The following is a 24079-nucleotide window of genomic DNA, read 5'->3' as shown; positions in this document are numbered from 1 at the left end:
ATTGGAAATGTGGTTTTATACTCTTGTGTATAACATTATGTTGTTCTTCGGTTACAACACTGTTCCATGAGCCTCGATGAGGTAAAGCAAAAATCAAACAGACCTCATTCAAGTGTGTGGCGGAGTTGCGCACCATTACAATCGTGTACACCAATGCAATGATCTTTACCTTGCCTCTGAATAATACATACGAGGTACAATTTAGTGCAAGGACAACCAAAAGGATGATCATTAATAGGAAGAATGAAACAACAGCAATGACATTAAATGGTGAACTAGTGGAGAAACTGAGAATTCCCCTACTTCGGAGCAATGTTTCAAGACATGATGGATCATTTGCGTCCTGATCCGTTCAGTGTTCTAGCTTTTCCACGAGCCTTGACTCTGTATACAAAAAAAATAATTAAATAAAAAGGAAAGGAAATCTGAATATTGGCAATTACTTGGACAAAAAAACTCATCAGGTTGTCTAATACCGTTTGATCCGTTCAGCGGAACACAAAAAGCATTGAAGATGAAATTGCAAATCACGAGAAAAAGTTTCCGTATGGATGTGAAAATGTGAACAATGATGAAGACCGATGACAGCAAGCCATCGTTTTGAAATGTGGTGCGAAAACGGAACTTGAGCATCTCATGGACTAACAACCAAGGCAATGACTGAAATTTGAGAATAAACACTGAGCTTTCACTGCACGAAATTGAAAATTGAGCCACACACCATTGGAAGTTACAAGCTACCCGAGGCCCCTATTACCATGTGAAGAATGTTTGGGTCATACACTCTCATGGGGTCTGTAGTTATTAGGTAAACGATTTGGTCCACAAAAATGAAGTGATGCTTTGTTTCCACCTGCAAGTTTTGATCTCGTTCAGGTTGCCTTTAAGGATCTGCACGCTATTTGCTAATTATTCTTTTTTGTTCTTCTTCAAGCAGACATTCATTGGACTCCAAGGCCTTCAGTGGCAGTTTCTGATCCAGGCATGCCCATGGCAGATCGAGTTTATACACCAAGACCTTTGTAGGGTGTGACCACTTCACAGTGCAGTACTTCATTGAAGATCGCGCTAAAGGAATGTGGTGATAGGCGTTGGGCAGGTCTGTTGTAATGATGGGTTCCCAATGGGCAATCTTGTGTAGTGTTGAGTCAACATCTGGCATAAGTGAAGGTTGAGGCTTACTGTCGCGCCCGACGTCGGCAAATGTCGCGCCCGACAAGCCGGAACCCCCCATTTGGTTTCTTCACGAGAAATGATGGGTTAACGTACTCCACAGTGACTCCCACATCTTCAAGTCGAACGAAGGCTCTCAATTGCGTTTGTTTCATTGAAATCTGAACATCCCAACCCACAGGAAGAGCTACAGTTGAGATGGTTAGACACAGGAAGAGCTGCAGTTGAGATGGATAGACACAGGAAGAGCTACAGTTGAGATGGTTAGACACAGGAAGAGCTGCAGTTGAGATGGATAGACACAGGAAGAGCTACAGTTGAGATGGTTAGACACAGGAAGAGCTGCAGTTGAGATGGTTAGACACAGGAAGAACTGCAGTTGAGATGGATGGACACAGGAAGAACTGCAGTTGAGATGGATGGACACAGGAAGAACTGCAGTTGAGATGGATGGACACAGAAAGAACTGCAATTGATATGGATCGACACAGGAAGAACTGCAGTTAAGATGGATAGACACAGAAAGAACTGCAATTGATATGGATAGACACAGGAGGAACTGAGGTTGATATGGATCGACACAGAAAGAACTGCAGTTGAGATGGATAGACACAGAAAGAACTGCAATTGATATGGATAGACACAGGAGGAACTGAGGTTGATATGGATCGACACAGGAAGAACTGCAGTTGAGATGGATAGACACAGGAGGAACTGAGGTTGATATGGATAGACACAGAAATAACTGCAGTTGAGATGGTGTTACGGATTCGGCACTTATTATTATTATTGTTATTGTGGGTTCTAATTATTATGGGTATTGTTGTTTAAGGGAAATGGTTATTGTGGTTAAAAGGTTAAAAGCGCTCATGGTAAAAATGAGACAGGAAATCAGATCGTGACCCGGAAGAAAAAGGCGTTGGAGAAGAAGAAGTCGTGAGGAGTGAAAGGCGTTCTGAAAAAGCTCCGTACCTAGCCTGGTCGAGCGTACATGGCGAGTGAACTTTGAGTCCTTGAAAGGAATCTCAGGCCATCGGTGTTATCGCTGGAGTTGTGGAAAAGCCTGCGAAGCTAGGTCCAAGGGTGAAATTCCGGAGAATCTTCGCCTCAAGGCCGCAGCTCGAGTGAGAGCCATCCGCCATTTCGTCCCATGCGCTACCTTCATCGGAAAAGGTTTTTGTCGTGTCGGTTGGGCTTATCCTCCGGTGGTTTGCCGGTGGAAGGCTGTGCAATGCAGCGGCGTCTGAAGATTGACCCGCGGTTCGCTGATTGACTGGCAAATGTGTACGCGCGCGTCTTTGGAGATTTCCCTTTCTACCGCGAGTGCTGGGTGTTGGACCACGTGAATTCTGTTTCGCTTCGACTGTCTATGCCTCGGTTGCTCTTGATCGGACATTGTTCCAACGATCGCCGGAGCGCATCAACTTCGCCTTGGAGGGTTATAGAGACATTGAGGAGGGCTCGGTTCCATTTCCTGGGAGTGCCGTGAGTTTGGGGTTACGTGACTAGATAAGATGGTACCATCTTAAGATTTGATTGTAGGGTTGATTGCCCCCATTGTTGTATGGTTCTTTTTGTGTGCTTTTAATATAATATTTGTTCATTGACAACCAAGGGTGTGGTTTCCTTATTGATTTGGATTGTTTCCTTTGATTGTTTCATGGATGGTGTCATTAGTGATTGATTGCGACACGGAATAACATATATATCTTTCTGCCGGGGTTCCTCTCGGGGTTCGGAGGTTACCGAGACCAGGAGATTGCAGAGGACCCCATAACAGATGGACAGACACAGGAGGAACTGAGGTTGATATGGATAGACACAGAAATAACTGCAGTTGAGATGAATGGATACAGGAAGAACTGCAGTTGAGATGGATGGACACAGGAATAACTGCAGTTGATATGGATAGACACAGGAAGAACTGCAGTTGAGACGAAGCAGCACAGGAAGAACTGCATTTGAGAAGGATGGACACAAGAAGAACTGCAGTTGAGATGGATGGACACAGGAAGAACTGCAATTGATATGGATAGACACATGAAGAACTGCAATTGATATGGATAGACACAGGAGGAACTGCAATTGATATGGATAGACACAGGAGGAACTGAGGTTGATATGGATAGACACAGGAAGAACTGCAATTGATATGGATAGACACAGGAGGAACTGAGGTTGAGACGAAGCAGCACAGGATGAACTGCATTTGAGACGAAGCAGCACAGGAAGAACTGCATTTGAGATGGAGAGATACAGGCAGGGCAACAACAGTGGAGTCGCTCATGAAAGTTAATGCATGAAATGGTATCCCTTAAAAGGTAGAGGCAGCAGAAACAATACCTCGGTTTAAATTGGCAGGACTGGTTCGATGCTTCGGTATGGATGGGTGATTGCATACGTGTGCCGTCATTGTGATGTCTGTGAGAGGGTCTTGCCATAAAGTGAAACTGCTGCTGAAGTGTATTTTCCTCACCAAACACTCCTCATCCACCCCCACCCTGAAGCCCCCTCTCCACCCCAACCTCCCCATAAAAATAAATTAGCATCGACTCTTCACAAAGGACACTGTTGGATTTTCAATGTTCACCAATTGATGCAAGCAGATTTGACACCAGGCTTAATGACATCTCATTTCTAAGGAATGGCACACAGTGTGGTGCAGTGTCTTGTCTGTGAAATACCAATTTGATCGTTTGTATAGTTGAGTCGGGAATTGAAACCAGACTGATGAAGAGAAATCTATCTCTACGTCATCAGACCATGATGGAAGAATGCTTGCAAACATACTTCCCCAATGCTGTGTGCAGCCCTGCAGTGTTCTCCAGAACATGGATCCGATTTCACATTTGTGGATGCAGGCGGTGGACAAGCCTTCGTCAAGAGGTAACGAATGGTGTTAAGAAAATGGCGATTTTTGTGCTCAGTATACAGTTGGTTACATGGCGTGTATTGCTTGTGTTATAATAACCAGCATGTAAGACCTGTCGCTTCACTGACGGGAATACCAATCTTTGCGTAATTGTTAAAAAAAAAAATCGGTTGTTGTTAATGGGAAAAACAAGTCAAGTGAATCCACTTGGATTCCGCCCAGGTTGGCACATGGAAATTATGATGTAGCATAATTATCATCTCGGGTCAAGATTTGAAATTATGCCATGGTTTTTGTAAAATTGCTACTAGTATTCACATTATGTACTTTCACCAAAACATACATCATCATAGAAACATACATAGAATTTGGGTCCTCTGGGTCATTTGGGTCCTCTGGGTCATTTGGGTCCTCTGGGTCATTTGGGTCCTCTGGGTCATTTGGGTCCTCTGGGTCATTTGGGTCATTTGGGTCATTTGGGTCCTCTGGGTCATTTGGGTCCTCTGGGTCATTTGGGTCCTCTGGGTCATTTGGGTCCTCTGGGTCATTTGGGTCATTTGGGTCCTCTGGGTCATTTGGGTCCTCTGGGTCCTCTGGGTCATTTGGGTCCTCTGGGTCATTTGGGTCCTCTGGGTCCTCTGGGTCATTTGGGTCCTCTGGGTCCTCTGGGTCATTTGGGTCCTCTGGGTCATTTGGGTCCTCTGGGTCATTTGGGTCCTCTGGGTCATTTGGGTCCTCTGGGTCATTTGGGTCCTCTGGGTCATTTGGGTCCTCTGGGTCATTTGGGTCCTCTGGGTCATTTGGGTCCTCTGGGTCATTTGGGTCCTCTGGGTCATTTGGGTCCTCTGGGTCATTTGGGTCCTCTGGGTCATTTGGGTCCTCTGGGTCATTTGGGTCCTCTGGGTCATTTGGGTCCTCTGGGTCATTTGGATCCTCTGGGTCATTTGGGTCCTCTGGGTCATTTGGGTCCTCTGGGTCATTTGGGTCCTCTGGGTCATTTGGGTCCTCTGGGTCATTTGGGTCCTCTGGGTCATTTGGGTCCTCTGGGTCATTTGGGTCCTCTGGGTCATTTGGGTCATTTGGGTCATTTGGGTCATTTGGGTCCTCTGGGTCATTTGGGTCCTCTGGGTCATTTGGGTCCTCTGGGTCATTTGGGTCCTCTGGGTCATTTGGGTCCTCTGGGTCATTTGGGTCCTCTGGGTCATTTGGGTCCTCTGGGTCCTCTGGGTCATTTGGGTCCTCTGGGTCATTTGGGTCATTTGGGTCCTCTGGGTCATTTGGGTCCTCTGGGTCATTTGGGTCCTCTGGGTCCTCTGGGTCCTCTGGGTCATTTGGGTCCTCTGGGTCATTTGGGTCCTCTGGGTCATTTGGGTCCTCTGGGTCATTTGGGTCCTCTGGGTCATTTGGGTCCTCTGGGTCATTTGGGTCCTCTGGGTCATTTGGGTCCTCTGGGTCATTTGGGTCCTCTGGGTCATTTGGGTCCTCTGGGTCATTTGGGTCCTCTGGGTCATTTGGGTCCTCTGGGTCATTTGGGTCCTCTGGGTCATTTGGGTCCTCTGGGTCATTTGGGTCATTTGGGTCCTCTGGGTCATTTGGGTCCTCTGGGTCATTTGGGTCATTTGGGTCCTCTGGGTCATTTGGGTCCTCTGGGTCATTTGGGTCCTCTGGGTCATTTGGGTCCTCTGGGTCATTTGGGTCCTCTGGGTCATTTGGGTCCTCTGGGTCATTTGGGTCATTTGGGTCCTCTGGGTCATTTGGGTCCTCTGGGTCATTTGGGTCCTCTGGGTCATTTGGGTCCTCTGGGTCATTTGGGTCCTCTGGGTCATTTGGGTCCTCTGGGTCATTTGGGTCCTCTGGGTCATTTGGGTCCTCTGGGTCATTTGGGTCCTCTGGGTCATTTGGGTCATTTGGGTCCTCTGGGTCCTCTGGGTCATTTGGGTCCTCTGGGTCATTTGGGTCCTCTGGGTCATTTGGGTCCTCTGGGTCATTTGGGTCCTCTGGGTCATTTGGGTCCTCTGGGTCATTTGGGTCCTCTGGGTCCTCTGGGTCATTTGGGTCCTCTGGGTCATTTGGGTCCTCTGGGTCATTTGGGTCATTTGGGTCCTCTGGGTCATTTGGGTCCTCTGGGTCATTTGGGTCCTCTGGGTCATTTGGGTCCTATATTCCTATCCTATAACATATATATCTCCTATAACCTATCCTATAAATATAGATTTGATGACGTCATGTTTACACATCTGAGCGACAGAAATGAGCGACAGAAATGAGCGACAGAAATGGGTGACAGAAACTAGCTTCACTTTTGAGCGCCCGAAATTCCCAGGCAAACGCTATAACGCACCAGGTTTACAACCTGTGCGTTAACAAGTCAAGTGAATCCACTTGGATTCCGCCCAGGTTGGCACATGGAAATTATGATGTAGCATAATTATCATCTCGGGTCAAGATTTGAAATTATGCCATGGTTTTTGTAAAATTGCTACTAGTATTCACATTATGTACTTTCACCAAAACATACATCATCATAGAAACATACATAGAATTTGGGTCCTCTGGGTCATTTGGGTCCTCTGGGTCATTTGGGTCCTCTGGGTCATTTGGGTCCTCTGGGTCATTTGGGTCCTCTGGGTCATTTGGGTCATTTGGGTCCTCTGGGTCATTTGGGTCCTCTGGGTCATTTGGGTCCTCTGGGTCATTTGGGTCCTCTGGGTCATTTGGGTCATTTGGGTCCTCTGGGTCATTTGGGTCCTCTGGGTCCTCTGGGTCATTTGGGTCCTCTGGGTCATTTGGGTCCTCTGGGTCCTCTGGGTCATTTGGGTCCTCTGGGTCCTCTGGGTCATTTGGGTCCTCTGGGTCATTTGGGTCATTTGGGTCCTCTGGGTCATTTGGGTCCTCTGGGTCATTTGGGTCCTCTGGGTCATTTGGGTCCTCTGGGTCATTTGGGTCCTCTGGGTCATTTGGGTCCTCTGGGTCATTTGGGTCCTCTGGGTCATTTGGGTCCTCTGGGTCATTTGGGTCCTCTGGGTCATTTGGGTCCTCTGGGTCATTTGGGTCCTCTGGGTCATTTGGATCCTCTGGGTCATTTGGGTCCTCTGGGTCATTTGGGTCCTCTGGGTCATTTGGGTCCTCTGGGTCATTTGGGTCCTCTGGGTCATTTGGGTCCTCTGGGTCATTTGGGTCCTCTGGGTCATTTGGGTCCTCTGGGTCATTTGGGTCATTTGGGTCATTTGGGTCATTTGGGTCCTCTGGGTCATTTGGGTCCTCTGGGTCATTTGGGTCCTCTGGGTCATTTGGGTCCTCTGGGTCATTTGGGTCCTCTGGGTCATTTGGGTCCTCTGGGTCATTTGGGTCCTCTGGGTCCTCTGGGTCATTTGGGTCCTCTGGGTCATTTGGGTCATTTGGGTCCTCTGGGTCATTTGGGTCCTCTGGGTCATTTGGGTCCTCTGGGTCATTTGGGTCCTCTGGGTCCTCTGGGTCCTCTGGGTCATTTGGGTCCTCTGGGTCATTTGGGTCCTCTGGGTCATTTGGGTCCTCTGGGTCATTTGGGTCCTCTGGGTCATTTGGGTCCTCTGGGTCCTCTGGGTCATTTGGGTCCTCTGGGTCCTCTGGGTCATTTGGGTCCTCTGGGTCATTTGGGTCCTCTGGGTCATTTGGGTCCTCTGGGTCATTTGGGTCCTCTGGGTCATTTGGGTCCTCTGGGTCATTTGGGTCCTCTGGGTCATTTGGGTCCTCTGGGTCATTTGGGTCATTTGGGTCCTCTGGGTCATTTGGGTCCTCTGGGTCATTTGGGTCATTTGGGTCCTCTGGGTCATTTGGGTCCTCTGGGTCATTTGGGTCCTCTGGGTCATTTGGGTCCTCTGGGTCATTTGGGTCCTCTGGGTCATTTGGGTCCTCTGGGTCATTTGGGTCCTCTGGGTCATTTGGGTCATTTGGGTCCTCTGGGTCATTTGGGTCCTCTGGGTCATTTGGGTCATTTGGGTCCTCTGGGTCATTTGGGTCCTCTGGGTCATTTGGGTCCTCTGGGTCATTTGGGTCCTCTGGGTCATTTGGGTCCTCTGGGTCCTCTGGGTCATTTGGGTCCTCTGGGTCATTTGGGTCCTCTGGGTCATTTGGGTCCTCTGGGTCATTTGGGTCATTTGGGTCCTCTGGGTCATTTGGGTCCTCTGGGTCATTTGGGTCCTCTGGGTCATTTGGGTCCTCTGGGTCATTTGGGTCCTCTGGGTCATTTGGGTCCTCTGGGTCATTTGGGTCCTCTGGGTCCTCTGGGTCATTTGGGTCCTCTGGGTCATTTGGGTCCTCTGGGTCATTTGGGTCCTCTGGGTCATTTGGGTCCTCTGGGTCATTTGGGTCCTCTGGGTCATTTGGGTCCTCTGGGTCCTCTGGGTCATTTGGGTCCTCTGGGTCATTTGGGTCCTCTGGGTCATTTGGGTCATTTGGGTCCTCTGGGTCATTTGGGTCCTCTGGGTCATTTGGGTCCTATATTCCTATCCTATAACATATATATCTCCTATAACCTATCCTATAAATATAGATTTGATGACGTCATGTTTACACATCTGAGCGACAGAAATGAGCGACAGAAATGAGCGACAGAAATGGGTGACAGAAACTAGCTTCACTTTTGAGCGCCCGAAATTCCCAGGCAAACGCTATAACGCACCAGGTTTACAACCTGTGCGTTAATAAAATGAGACTGTGTAGTGTGTATCGATACCGACCAAGCTACACACTCGCTTTGCTGATGGGAATATTAAGAGAGGGAAACAGGGGTTGGGGGGTAGAAAGGAGGGAGAGGGAGGGAGGCCCATTTTATTGAATATCTGATTTATCGAGGAATTCTTGGAGGAGCATGACGAGAGAAAAATTCAGTGAAGTGCCAGGGACAGTGAGAGTTGATTTGGAGAGAGCCGGCAGCTGAAGAGCATAGAGGAAGAGCTGCAGTTGAGATGGAGAGGTACAGAAGAGCTGCAGTTGAGATGGAGAGGTACAGAAGAGCTGCAGTTGAGATGGAGAGGTACAGGAAGAGCTGCAGTTGAGATGGAGAGGTACAGAAAGAGCTGCAGTTGAGATGGAGATGTACAGGAAGAGCTGCAGTTGAGATGGAGAGGTACAGAAGAGCTGCAGTTGAGATGGAGAGGTACAGGAAGAGCTGCAGTTGAGATGGGGGTACAGAAGAGCTGCAATTGAGATGGAGAGGTACAGAAAGAGCTACAGTTGAGATGGAGAGGTACAGGAAGAGCTGCAGTTGAGATGGAGAGGTACAGGAAGAGCTGCAGTTGAGATGGAGAGGTACAGGAAGAGCTGCAGTTGAGATGGAGAGGTACAGGAAGAGCTGCAGTTGAGATGGAGAGGTACAGTAGAGCTGCAGTTAAGATGGAGAGGTACAGGAAGAGCTGCAGTTGCGATGGAGATGTACAGGAAGAGCTGCAGTTGAGATGGAGAGGCACAGGTAGAGCTGCAGTTGAGATGGAGAGGTACAGAAGAGCTGCAATTGAGATGGAGAGGTACAGAAGAGCTGCAGGTGAGGCTGAGAGGTACAGAAGAGCTGCAATTGAGATGGAGAGGTGCAGAAAGAGCTACAGTTGAGATGGAGAGGTACAGGAACAGCTGCAGTTGAGATGGAGAGGTACAGGAAGAGCTGCAGTTGAGATGGAGAGGTACAGAAAGAGCTGCAGTTGAGATGGAGAGGTACAGGAAGAGCTGCAGTTGAGATGGAGAGGTACAGCAAGAGCTCAAGTTGAGATGGAGAGGTACAGAAGAGCTGCAGTTGAGATGAAGAGGTACAGGAAGAGCTGCAGTTGAGATGGAGAGGTACAGGAAGAGCTGCAGTTGAGATGGAGAGGTACAGGAAGAGCTGCAGTTGAGATGGAGAGGTACAGCAAGACCTGCAGTTGAGATGGAGAGGTACAGGAACAGCTGCAGTTGAGATGCAGAGGTACAGAAGAGCTGCAGTTGAGATGGAGAGGTACAGGAAGAGCTGCAGTTGAGATGGGGGTACAGGAGGCGCTGCAGTGAGATATAGAGGTACAGGAAGAGCTGCAATTGAAATGGATAGACACAGAAAGAGCTGCAGTTGAAATGGAGAGGCACAGGAAGAGTTGCATTTGAGATGGAGAGGTACTGGAGGAGCTGCAGTGAGATATAGAGGTACAGGAAGAGCTGCAGTGAAATCAAGAGCTACAGGAAGAGCTGCAGTGAGATCGAGAGCTACAGGAAGAGGTGCAATGAAATAGAGGAGGTACAGGCAGGGCAGCAATTGAGATGGAGCGATAAAGGCAGAGCAGGTTTGAGATGGAAAGGTACAACAGAGTAGCAATTGAGATGGAGCGATAAAGATAGAGCAGGAGTAGAAACGGAGCGATATAGGTGGAGCAGTGGAATCTGTATTCTGGTGTACGAAGGAACTGACTCGGCATGTGGGATCTTCACATTCAGGCGCATTGCGTCTTGCAATGTCTGATGGGATATTTACAGTTCCAGCCAGTTGTCTGACAGAGGCATGGTGGCGACTGACTGTGGAAAAGAAGGTAGTGGCATGTGGACTGGCAGACAACTCTTCAATGCATAGTTTCTCAGAGGCCTGTGCACAAGATTTTCTGTCTGTCAGTACACAAGGTTCCTGTCTGTGAGTACACAAGGTTTGCTGTCAGTGAGTACATAATGTTTGGCCGGTGAGTACACAAGGTTTACACTCTGTGAGTACACAAGGTTTTCTGGCCGTGAGTACACAAGGTTTTCTGTCTGTGAGTACACAAGGTTTTCTGTCTGAGTACACAATAATGATCTGTGAGACTGAACAATATATGGGCTGAAGTGCTTGATAGAAGCCACGATGGAGAGAGCTTCAATTTCACAGGGCAACCATGTGATTTGGCGACCACGCAGTGTGGCAATGAAAAAACCCAGCAAGTTTTAGTTTGTTGCTACGGGTCACATGCAGGGTGGAGGTGATGCCATGCTTCTTAACAGCACTGTCTGTGACAACCCAGAGTTGATTGTCTGGTAGTGAGAGGGTAATGATTTCAGTGGTTGCAAGAGCAGATTGCTCCATTTGGAAGCTAGTGTTGAGGTCATCTGTCCACTTGATCCTTTCACTGGACTCACACCCAGCAGTGACAGCGTCCAAGGGGGTTGTGTACAAAGCGCATTGTGGAAGGACTCTCGTAAGCATCTTGTAGGCTCTGATGAATGATTTCATGCCTGAAACCTTTTCTGGTGGAAAGCAGGTAAAGAGAGTGGTGGTCATACGTGTGGGCTAGCTTGAAAGGTGCCCTGAGACCAAATTCATCCCAGAATAGTTGTCTTTGGACAGATGAATCTTTAGGGCAGATATGTGTGGGAAAAGGCATGTAGTACACGTTTCCAGTTGTGAAGGGGCTCTTCAGGACTGTTACCACTGCAGTAGAAATCATCTGCAAGCTTGACGACTACATCGTGACAGGGCATGTACTACACGTTGCCAGTTGTGAAGGAGTTCTTCAGGACTATTACCACTGCAGTTTTTTTTAAACATATGCGTTTCCTGTTTTCATGTAAATTTTCATTTACGGACACTTTCCAATGGTTCAGTGATCTTCCCCGGTGTACCGGCTTCAAGGTCCGTCAGCATGCCAAATTTCAGCTTTCGGCACCTGGAAGGGACCGAACATTAATATTGATAAGTTTTTGGGGTAGGGATGAAATAAAATATCTTAGTCGAGATGGGATCATGTATGTTTAGAATGTTCCGAGTGTCACAAAGAAGAAGAACTCACCTCAATGTAGGTAGGGCTTAAGGGATGGAGCTATGCTAATAACAATGAGGGATGGAGCGAGGCTAATTAGGTAGGGCTTAAGGATAAACCCCAGTGTGTAATTGCCATGTGATTTTTTTTCCCTTCGTTGTTGTTGCATCACAAAGGGCCGCCTTTGCACTGTAAATGGACTCATTAGCTCACAATGCCGCCGGGACTAACCAACACCCAGCACATTTGCCGATCGGCACGTAAGCCCTGACTCACGGCCTTCAACGTCATCCGAACATCCCCTAACGGAGATTAGACTACGACCCTCCCCCCCATCCCCCCCCCCCCCCACCACTTGTGACAGGAAGGCCACGCCTCTACCTTCGTCATTGGGCGTCGTGAGGCCTCGCCCTGAAGATGATGATTGGTCGTGGCCATGGACTGAAGTGGTGGGGCGCGGGGATTGGTTGGAGTGTCACGTCATCGTCGAAGATTCGAGTGTAGGAAAAAGATGCAGTTATGCCATCGAGATCGAGCTCATCTTCTGATCCTGGATTTGATAGTGGAAGGTCGCGTTTTATATCGCTCTCCCTGCGCCTTCGGCGAAGGCCACTGCACTTTGAGCGGTGCGCACTGGCAAGGCGAGTGTTTGGAGCCCGGTGGATCGTGACGATCGGAGGAGGAAGAATTTTGGCCACCGCTCCACGGGTCGGTGGATGCTGCGGGCGCGACTGCACGCCATCTTGTGCGCTTCCTGTGCGATGACTCCCGTTCGACGACCACCAGGCCTTCGAGGGCCGTTTGGGGACACCAGGCTGAGTACCGGCCAACGCACCACACAAACACATTTTCTTTTATTTGTCTTCACTTGTCGTGTCTATGTGTCCGTGTGGAGGGTCCCTCAATTAGAATTTAGTTTTACCTCACCATTTACACTGCATGACCAAAAGTATGTGGACACCCAAACATTGAACATCTCATTCCAAAATCATGGGCATTAATATAGATAGTCAGGTTCACTATGTCAATAAATTATATTTCGTTCAAAATCATGGTAGATTAGCAAACCTATACATTTTTGGAAAGGTTATAACATAAGGAAACTAAAAATCAATGTTTACATTTGGAGAGATACCTGTATGGCGGCCATTTTGGATTTTCAAAATGGCCACTGTAAAATACATATTTTGTTCTATTTCTGCCTCTAATTACCCTAAAAACTTTTTAAAATATACTAAACCTATATTTTCAGGGACAAGGAATCCAATGAAAGTATCAAATTAGTGCTATGGGGATTGGTAAGACACGAATCAAAGGTTTTGAATTGCAAAATACTGTCTATATTCACGATAAGTTGCATAATCAAATACATGTTATCATTTTGTACAGGCAGTTAATAACATTGTTAATACAGTTAATACATAACAGTTAATAACAGTGTCACAATAATTCATATCACCAAACATACACAGGCAGTCAGCAAAATCATATATACACATGCAGTCAGTATAACTTCACATCTACACAGGCAGTCAATGACAAAATATACACAGGCAGTCAATGGCATCAAACATACACGATTACAGAATATGCTATTTAGAGTTCGTCATCACTGTCCTGTGTGTCGTATCCGACAATATAGTCCGCATCGTTTTCGCAGTCCGTTCCACACAAGCAAAGGTCGGTCAAATTGATTGGCAAATCGAATTGGTCGAATGGTCGATCGAATCGAATTCGATGAATCGAATCGAATTGGTCGAATGGTCGATCGAAGCGATTGGTCAAATGGTCGAATTGGTCGAATGGAATTGGTCGATTGGTCGAATTGGTCGGAATTGGCAAATGTAAACATTGATTTTCAGATTTTCCATGTAATAACGTTTCCAAAAATGTATAGGTTTGATAATCTACCATGATTTTGAACGAAAAAACATAGTGAACCTGACTAAGAGTTGGTCCCCCCCTTTACTGCCAGAACAGCCTCCACTATTCTGGGAAGGCTTTCCACTAGATGTTGGAACATTGCTGCAAGGATTTGCTTCCATTCAGCCAAAAGAGCTTTAGTGCGGTCGGGCACTGATGCTGGGCGATTAGGCCTGGCTAACAGTCGGCGTTCCAATTCATCCCAAAGGTGTTCGATGGGGTTGAGGTCAGGGCTCTGTGCAGCCCAGTCAAGTTCTTCCACACCGATCTCGACAAACCATTTCTGTATGTCATGAAATTTCTGTATGCATTGTCAGGCTGAAACAGGAAAGGGCCTTCCCCAAACTGTTGCCACAAAGTTGGAAGCAGACAATCGTCTAGAATGTCATTGTATGCTGGAGCATTAAGGTTTCCCTTCACTGGAACTAAGGGGCCTAGCCTGAACCATGAAAAACAGCACCAGACCATTATTCCTCCTCCACCAAACTTTACAGTTGGCACTATGCATTTGGGCAGGTAATGTTCTCCTGGCATCCGCCAAACCCAGCTTAGTCCTTTGGACTTCCAGATAGTGAAGCGTGATTCATTACTCAAGAGAACATGTTTCCACTGCTCCAGAGTCCAATGGTGGTGAGCTTTACACCACTCCAGCCGACGCTTGGCATTGCGCATGGTGATCATCGGCTTGTGTGCGGCTGCTCAGCCATGGAAACCCATTTCATGAAGCTTCCAATGAACAGTTGTTGTGCTGACATTGCTTCCAGAGGCAGTTTGGAACTCAGTAGTGAGTGTTGCAACCAAGGACAGATGAGTTTTACGCACCACATGCTTCAGCACTCGGCGGTCACGTTCTGTGAGCTTGTGCGGCCTACCACTTTGCGGCTGAGCTGTTGTTGCTCCTAGACGATTCCACTTCACAATAAAAACAGTTAGAGTTGACCGGGGCAGCTCTAGCAGGGCAGAAATTTGACAAACTGACTTGTTGGAAAGGTGGCATCCGATGACAGTGCCACGTTGAAAGTCACCGAGCTCTTCAGTATGGCCCGGCCCATTCCACTGCCAATGTTTGTCTATGGAGATTGCATGGCTGTGTGCTTGATTATATATACGTACCTGTCAGCAATGGGTGTGGCTGAAACAGCCGAATCCACCAATTAGAAGAGGCGTCCGCATACTTTTGGTCATGTAGTGTATTTCGTTTGTATTACTCTTGCATTTGTTTTCATTAAATCATTATTTGTCGAATCTTACTTTTCTGGTATTATGGATTTCGCTGTCCCATCTCTACGTCTGAATCGAATAACACCTGCGTGTGTTCCCGATCAGCTAAGGCCTCAAACCTTCCCGTGTCCTTTGCTACCGCCAAGTTGGATATACGCCTCGGAGTTAAAGCTCGTTTTAGTCATTCGTCCTCTTGGTGTCTTAACCCGGGGACACGACAATATATCAGTCGGTCAGTCAGTGGTCAGAAAGAGCGTTATATCTATATAAATAAAGGAGGAGTGTCTGTGTGTGTGTGTGTGTGTCTGTCTGGATGTCCGCTTATAACTCAAGAACTACATATCGGAGAAAAGTTTTAGACACAGATTCGGAATCAGCATAAAATTCCGGTGGTTATAGGCTACTTTTTATTTTAATATCAATGGTTTAAAAAACCGGGCCAGCTGCAATTCGATGGTGTAGTTTGTGGCGGCGCTATTGCCCCTTTCCGATCCCATGACGCATTGCGGTTCCGATTCGCGATAAGGTCTATGCGCTATCACCGACACTTTTCCACCTTTTCCATACCTTTTAATCGGATTTCCCTTATCGTCCATCGTAACCACATTACGCTTGGAAACACTAGCAGTATCCTTCTTCGGATCCATGGCTAACACAGACACAGTAAAGGAATACTGTACGTCGCCTCTGTTTTGAATGAGAATCAGCAGTTGCGCGTACGTACAGTATACTGTACGTACATATTTATATATTTTTAATGTGCTTTTTATTGTATTTTAAATTGTTTTTTAGCCTATTTTATTGTTAATTTATGTACTATTTTATTTATTTTAAATATATTTTGAAGGAAAACAAATGTTTTCACGTCCGTAGGAGTCCAACACACAGGTTGATTCTCAAGGTGGGAGCACCAATCATGCTTCTATGGAATCTTGATCCACCAAAGCTGTGTAATGGAACACGATTGACAATCCAGCAAATGATGCCGCATGTCCTAGAGGCAACCATCCTCTCAGGACAATACAGAGGAGAGAAAGTATTCATTCCAAGGATACCACTTATTCCACCTGACCTTCCATTCTCCTTCAAGAGGATTCGGTTCCCCATCCGGCTATGTTTTGCTATTTCCATCAACAGGGCGCAGGGGCAATCAATGAAGGTTGTAGGCCTGAACTTCACAGAACAAGTGTTTGCCCATGGCCAGCTGTACGTGGGCTGCTCGAGGGTTGGAAAAACCAAGCAATCTTTATGTCTTGGCACCAAGTAAGAAAACCAGAAATGTTGTATACCCAGAGGTTTTGAGAAATTGAAAATTGAAAAAACGTCATGTAGGAAATATACTGTGATATTGCTCTAAAATATACATGTTCTTTTCATCATATATTTGTATTATTCTTATTCAACCCGGGCGAAGCCGGGTACCTCAGCTAGTATTAGATATGGGTGCATATAATCATGTGTATAATCATGATTAATGTGCATGTGTAATCATGACCGTGCATGAGTGTGAATGTATAACAACGGTGTGTGCATGTACTGTGTGTATAATATGTAGAATCACGTACAACACAATCTCGCATAATTACGCGTGCAATCACGTACAATATACATGCATACGTGTGCTTGCACAATCATAACGTGTGCGTGCGTGCGTGCGTGCGTGTGTGTGTGTGTGTGTTTAATATTTATTTGTTCAAATTCATACATGGACGCAATCGACATACAACACACACTGTCATTGCAAATGGATGCAGGGATGGATACTGGAGGGAACTACCGTGATTCAAAGAAAGATATAGGAATGGTTTCACATAATCATTTATTGTGACCAACCCTACCTTGTTTACATACTTTTTGATATATCATCCTCACATCCTTTTACATTAAAAAATGTTTTGATTACCTGTTAAAATATACAGTCACGTGAAAAAGTAAGTACACCCCATGTAAACTTTTGACTTTTTCAACATATTTCAACATACAGCTATTTGATCTTCATTTCAACAATATTGATAGATAAAGGTGATATGATATAACAAATATCATGAAACATTTACATTTTGTAGTCCATTGTATAATTTAAATAAACATAAATGCAAATTTCGCATGTGGAAAAAGTAAGTACACCCTTGGCTCTAATAGGTGGTATTGCCCCCTTTGGCAGAAACAACCTCAAGTCGGCATTTCTTATAACTGTCTACCAGTCTCTGACATCGACTGGGAGAAATTTTTGCCCACTCCTCCATGCAGAATTCTTTCAGCTGTGCGATGTTTGAGGGGTTTCTTGCATGCACAGCTCGTTTCAAATCCCCCCACAACATCTCGATGGGATTTAGATCCAGGCTTTGACTTGGCCCTTCCAGAACCCTCCATTTCTTTCTTTTCAGCCATTCCTTGGTGGATTTACTGGTATGTTTTGGGTCATTGTCATGTTGCAAGGTCCACCTTCGGTTGAGCTTCAATTTTCCGAAAGATGGCCTCACATTATCCTCAAGCACCCTCTGGTACAATGAAGAATTCATAGTGGATTCTATGATGGTAAGCTGCCCAGGCTCTGATGCAGCAAAGCTGCCCCAAACCATAATATTTCCACCACCATGCTTTACAGTTGGTATCAGGTTAAAAATATATATAACCACCTTTAGAGGCCATTTTTCCCCGCAAGGCGGGGGTTGGCCTTTTTCGGGAACCGTGGTTGTTGTTGTTTTTTGGTCCACTTTTTGAAGCAATGTTTTACGGCCGGATGCCCTTCCTGACGCCAACCCTTTTCGCCGCCTTTAACGACAAACAGGGAATTACCAGTGAACTGGTACTCAATTAGCGGACCTCGGAAGGATGACAGGCTGAGTCAACCCCCCTGGCGTTAATTCAGCGATCGACCGGGATTCGAACCCAGGATCCTAGGATCATAAGCCGGCACCCTAGCCGCTAGCCCAACACCAGGGTCCAATTGTTACGGAACCGGAGAGGGCTTCCCTCGTTGCCCTGCGGAGATTAACCCGCCGTTCCTTCTACTAACCACTCTCCGTTCCTGGTCGTCCCAACGCTCCCTCCCGCCCGCAGTGCCGCCAGGGTATTCGGGCCAGAAAGTCGGAATGGCCTTCCCGGGACCTGAGTGCAACGCTCGGTCGTGAGACAGGGAAGAGACGGCCGTTCGAGCTACGGTTTTAGGTTACCGAGCGGGTTTAGTAACCCGTAGTTCGAACCATTAACAAACTACACCCGATTCTAACGTTGGCCAAATCGCACTATGCTAAATCAATGATGGAAAGGACACGACGACTGGGAAAGATGAAACGACGCAAGGGGGTACAGTTCTCAAGACCTCCGGAGGAGGGTGTAATTACAGTGGTGGAGAAAAGGGGTAGATTACAAGGCAGAGTGAGGTAAAGACACAGAAAAGATGGGCACTCAAATACAGGCTTATTTAAGCCCAGACAGACCACGGACAAACGGACAAGGTAGACTCACACAGGGATTGATGGCAGGAATGGACAGGTAGGTCGATGGCACAAGGTGCACCTTGGCTCGGGGACAGGATAAGGCACGGTCCAAAGATGCAGGGAGGTCTCACAGCGCTCGGAGGGTACGTCTTCCTTGCTCCAAGCTCAGCGCGCATCTTGTAGTCAGGTTCTTGTGGTCAAATGTGGTCAAATATCAGGTTCTTGTGGTCAAATGCTGTCTTTGGTTTTCGCCAAACATGTCTTCTGGTACTGTGGCCAAATCGCTCTACCTTTGAATCACCTGTCCAGAGCACATTGTTCCAGAAGTGCTGGTCTTTGCCTAGGTGTTCATTGGCAAACTTTAGTCTTGCCCTGATGTTCTTTCTGGACAGCAAAGGTTTCCCCCTGGCACACCTCCCATGTAGATCAAATTTGTGCAGCCTAATGGTAGACTCGTGCACTTTGACATGAACAGTGGCAAGAGCTACCTGTAGGTCCCGTGATGACATTCTGGGGATCTTAGAGACTTCTTTCAGCATCTTGCGGTCTGCTCTCGGGCTGAACTTGCTGGGTCGGCCTGGCCTGAACAAGTTGACAGTTGTTTGGAATCTTCTCCACTTGTAGATAATTTTCCGGACAGTCGAATGATTGATTTCAAATTGTGTACGATTTTTTCAAATCCCTTCCCAGACTCGTAGGCATCTATAACCTTCTTTCTGAAGGCCTCAGAGAGCTCTTTTGATCTCGGCATGGTGACGCCGCACACTTCAACAACAAAGAGCAAACCAAACTAAATGTCTGAGGTTCAAATAAGACAGGTTCCTCCAAGATCCTCTCCAAGGATGTTCTAATCATTTGCACCTGAGCTGGTGCACCTGATTCTAATTTTAGGTATTTGAAGTAGTGATAAATGTAGGGGTGTACTTACTTTTTCCACATGCGAAATTTGCATTTATGTTTATTTAAATTATACAATGGACTACAAAATGTAAATGTTTCATGATATTTGTTATATTATATCACCTTTATCAATCAATATTGTTGAAATGAAGATCAAATAGCTGTATGTTGAAATATGTTGAAAAAGTCAAAACTTTACATGGGGTGTACTTACTTTTTCACGACACTGTACATCTTTCCACATTTCACCCTAAAGTCTTTCCATTAAGCTCATGGGTTAGTTTGCATGGGCAGCTAACCTCCTTTATTGAGCAGTGTCTTGGCATGTTCAAAGAGAGACTCAAAGCCATCGAAGGTCTTCATGATCACTTCAATGTCTCACCTTTTTATCAAGATCTTTATTGTAAGGTCAGTCTTATCTGCCACTGGTAACATGTAACCCAATGCTACGTACCTGCCGCATGGTCCGGTTGTCTGCGACTAAACCGACACCCCTTACTGTCTTTGCTAGTGGGGAGGATGACTATGACACCCTTCCAGGACCAAAAACAACACCTGGCAATGAGCAGATGAGTTTCTGTGCAGAGCCAACGGCCATCCAGTCAGGAGATGGTGTTGAAGGAACTGCGCTCCAACGCGAGTCGAAAGAATTGACGCGACCAAAGACGGAATTCGTCCAAGTTGCTTTATTGAAACAAAACAGCTCAGGTATTCTGACAAGCCCGTTTATCGGGCAGCAATATATATACACATTTATGTCGGGAAGTTTGCCCGGCAAAAGCTATACCGGGCATGCCCGGGTGTCAAGGGCGAGCCTTGGAAAGGCGAGTCTGGACCTGCCCGGGCGTGTTTGGCTGCGGCCTGGCAAGTCGAGGCTGGGCGTGCCCGGGCGCTCTGGACAAGCACTGGAAAAGCGAGAGCGGGCATGCCCGGACGCTCTGGGCGAGCCCTGGAAAGGCGATAGCGGGCATGCCCGGACGCTCTGGGCGAGCCCTGGAAAGGCGATAGCGGGCATGCCCGGACGCTCTGGGCGAGCCCTGGAAAGGCGAGAGCGGGCATGCCCGGGAAAGACGAGACCGGGCGTGCCCGGGAGGTTCGGGCGTGCCCGGGAACAGTGAGTCCGGGCATGCCCAGGAGAGGCGCGTCTGGCCGTGTTCTGGCCGGTGCAAGGCGATTGTGTGCATCCAGCGGTAACCGCTACAGTGTCTCCTAAAAAACACCCATCTGGTTTGGACCGGTTCACATCATACCAAAGACTTAAAAATGGGACATGCCGCTTCTTTGCTTGACGTTCTGCATTTAAAAGGATAGAGCACGGACAATCCCCATCAGTTCGCATCCATGGGGAGGAGGGCAAAACCCTCCTGAGAAAAAAAAAAACATTCCTGAGTGGGTGCGAAAAGCGGCGCCACTGTTATGACGTCACTGGTACCCAGAGTATCCAAGGAAGTGACGGCACTTCCCCCAAGCTCAGTGGCTGTGTTTAGCGTTTGTCTCGGCATATATGTCCATGTGTGTCTGTCAGCTCCATTATGAGCCTTTGACCATGTATTAAAAAAAAAAGATCCTAGAGAAATATGTAATACCGTTTGTGGCTGCTTGGTAAGATCAATGCAGTTTGGTTTGTTTGTTGATGGTAAAACAGGTCTGTACATTCATAGCATGACATGGTGATGCTGCAGCAAATACATCACGTGATGTTCTTTTGCCGTGTAGGACTGGGGACTTGGTGTATCGCTGGTGTAACTACAGGTGGATTCCAGTGATGGGAGCTCTGAAGCAAATCAGTGTGAATGGATCTACTGTGTATGGTGTTGACAACCCAGGGAACATTTACCGCTATATCCACGGGAGCTGGTTCATGACTACCGGTAATATTACTAATAGTAGCGTGTTTTATACATACCCCGCCCTCATTGTTACCTATTTATTATAACTAGAAGCACCCGCTCCCTGTGGTAGCCGCCAGGGGGATCATGTTATTGTCTTTATGATTATTAATACTATACAGAGTACCCCCAATACGGGCAATTTTTGTCCAACCATGCAACACGTTCTTCTGACACGTCCCTTTATTTGGGCAGTGTATAGGCAACAGACTGCTGCCTCGATCGCTCCCAATAATGAAAATTAACCCTGGTTATATATGAAGCGAAAACATGCGACTGCTTACGTGCATAAATAATACATTGTGGTTATTTTGCTCAAATAATTCAAATTGCACCCACCCTCCCCCCAAAGGAAGAAAATGCCGAGAATGAAGAAAAATAACAAGTCGGGAGACGACGATGGTTCACGAACGAACGGTATTCAATGACAAAGGACAGACAATAACCGAAACAGGCCCGGACAGGCCAGGCCCGGAAATGTCAAAACAAAGGTTACTAACCTTGAAATGAGATAGAAAATAATGTATAATCAGTTGTGAGGTTAGTTTTTTTTTTTGTTTTTTTTTGTACACAGAATCGAGGCTCGTGAAAGAGCTTACATTTATCACAAAAAAAAAATCAAACAGACAAACAAAATATATAAAAAGAGGGAGCGGTAGACAAGATGGGAAGAGAAGGGGAAGCACACAAACACAACATTTGAGAGCAGGGACATCGGGAGATGTGTGGGAGGGAGAGGGCGGCTTGGGGGGGAGGAGGCGTGGGAAGGGGGTGGGGGGGGGGGGGGGTGGGAGAGGTATAAAACACAAGGACACCAAGGATTTCCAGGAAAGAAGTTGGTATTTCAAAAAAGTGGATTTGGGATGAAATTAGCGGGGGTAGAAAAGATCAAGGTTTTGGATGGGGGAAGATCAGAGATAGTGGTGAACAGCTGTTTTAAAGACCTGGAGGGAGGAGTGGGATTGAAGAGAGTGAGGGAGTTTGTTCCAGAGGCGGGAGAAAAGAGGAATGAAGGAGTGAAGGTGAGCAGAGAGTCTTGATTTTGGCAGTTTAACCGTAAGAGGATTGCAGGCAGATCTTGTGCGACCTGTAGGAATATTTGGGGGACAGAGCCCAGAGAGAGCTGGGGGGGGCAAGGCCGGAGAGGAGTCGGGAGAAGACGGAAAGACCACCAACCTGCCTGCGGTGAGTGAGTGAAAGGCCCTCGGAGTTAGCTTCATCGCGGGAGATTCCAATGATTCTGAACACTTTGGTTTCAACAGCGTGAAGACGAGCTAGGTGGGAGGCAGGAGCACCAGCCCAGAGCGGAGAGCAGTATTCCATTGAGCTGCGGATGAAAGCCTTGTATGTGGTGAGGAGCTCAGGTGTGCCAAGGAAGGACTTCGCACGACGGAGGATGCCCAGTCGGCGACTGGCTTTGGAGGCCAGATTTGAAATGTGGTTTTCCCAGGAAAGATCATGGCAGATAGTGAGAGCCAAAAGCTTGAGTGACAGAACTTCTTGGAGAGGATTATTCAGAAAGTGGATGGGAGGGTTGTCCAGTCGGTCTTTTCGGAGAGACATCGTAAGAGTGTGAGATTTGTCAGGATTGAAAGACATGTTCCACTTGTTTGCCCAGTCTGTGATTTTGTCCAGGTCTGCAGAGAGTGAGGAGGCTGCAGACTGCCGATCTGAGGGATGAGGAATGGAGCGACAGAGAGTACAGTCATCAGCAAAGAGATAGAGAGGATTTTCAAAAGAGTCAGAGAAATCATTGATGAAGACCAGAAAAAGCACAGGGCCCAGAACACTGCCTTGGGGAACTCCAGCCTGAACAGGAAGAAGAGATGAGAGAAACCCATTCAGGGCTACACGTTGACTACGACTAGAGAGGAAGTCCGCCAGCCATGCGTGGAGATTTCCATGGATACCAAAGGAGGAGAGTTTGGTGAGCAGAGCAGGGTGCCAGACCGTATCAAAGGCACGTGATATGTCAAGGGAGACAGCTCTAATTTCCTGTTTGGCATTGAGGACCTCCATCCATTGTTGAGAAAGCAGAAGCAGCATGTCCAGAGTTGAGTGACCTGGTCTGAAACCAAATTGATGATCAGAGATCAAGCCATTGGAGAAGAGGAAAGATTTCATATCCGAAGCAATGATGGATTCCATGACTTTGCTGATAATTGGGAGAAGGCTGATTGGTCTCTACTTGCTAGGATCTGTTTTTGCACCTTTTTTGTGCAAAGCGGTGATGTTGGCTGATTTCCAAGCAGATGGCAGATGACCTTGAGCAAAAGAGAGGGTGAAGAGAACAGAGAGAGGGAGTGAAAGAGCGGAAGAACAGGATTCTAGGACACGTGGGCTGATGCCGTCAGGTCCAGTTGCAGAATCAGAGTCGAGGGTTGACAGAAACTTTTCCACCTTGTCAGGAGGAAAGGACACAGAGTCCAGGCGCAGCTGGGTACGACTGGGTACGACTGGGTACGGTGGGTACAGAGAGGGATGGGTTTGGGACACAAGATTTAGAGGAAAACACAGAGTTGAGGCATTCAGCTTTTTCACGTGCGGAGTCAGCTGTGTCGCCGTTTGAGGTGAGGGAGGGGATGGAGGGGGAACAAACACCAGAAACAGATTTGACCAGACGCCACCAGGATTTGGAAGAGGGAGACAGATAAGACAGTTCGGTCTTGAGAACGGAGAGATATCGTTTCCTGGCTCTCCTGAGGGTGGACACACACTTGTTTCTGGCTTTGTGAAAGGAAATGAGATTTCCTTCCGTTGGATTTGCTTTCCAGGAGACGAAGGCAAGTTGTTTCTGGGCAACAGCCTCACCACAAGATTCCGTGTACCATGGACGGGAGGAAGGGTATGACAACTGAAGACGAGATGGGATAAATCTGTGCATGAGAGAGAGCAATTTACTTTGGAAGAATTCCCAGGATGAGTTGATGTCAG

At 47.2% G+C, this 24079-nt stretch overlaps 1 protein-coding gene across 1 annotated transcript in view; it reads left to right on the top strand.

Annotated features, from left to right (window-relative positions):
• LOC137425397 (fish-egg lectin-like) overlaps window positions 1-24079 on the top strand; it is a 68473-nt gene that overhangs the window by 7320 nt on the left and 37074 nt on the right. The window contains exons 2-3 of the mRNA XM_078776612.1: window positions 3984-4059; window positions 20973-21127. Coding sequence (XP_078632738.1) covers window positions 3984-4059; window positions 20973-21127 — 231 coding nt within the window. The remainder of the gene's footprint in view (window positions 1-3983; window positions 4060-20972; window positions 21128-24079) is intronic.

This window comes from Myxine glutinosa, chromosome 4 (assembly GCF_964187855.1).
Source record: "Myxine glutinosa chromosome 4, kmMyxGlut1.1, whole genome shotgun sequence".
NCBI lineage: Eukaryota > Metazoa > Chordata > Myxini > Myxiniformes > Myxinidae > Myxine > Myxine glutinosa.
The sequence above is the reverse complement of the archived record's forward strand: the minus strand, read 5'-3'. Positions and strand labels throughout refer to the sequence as shown.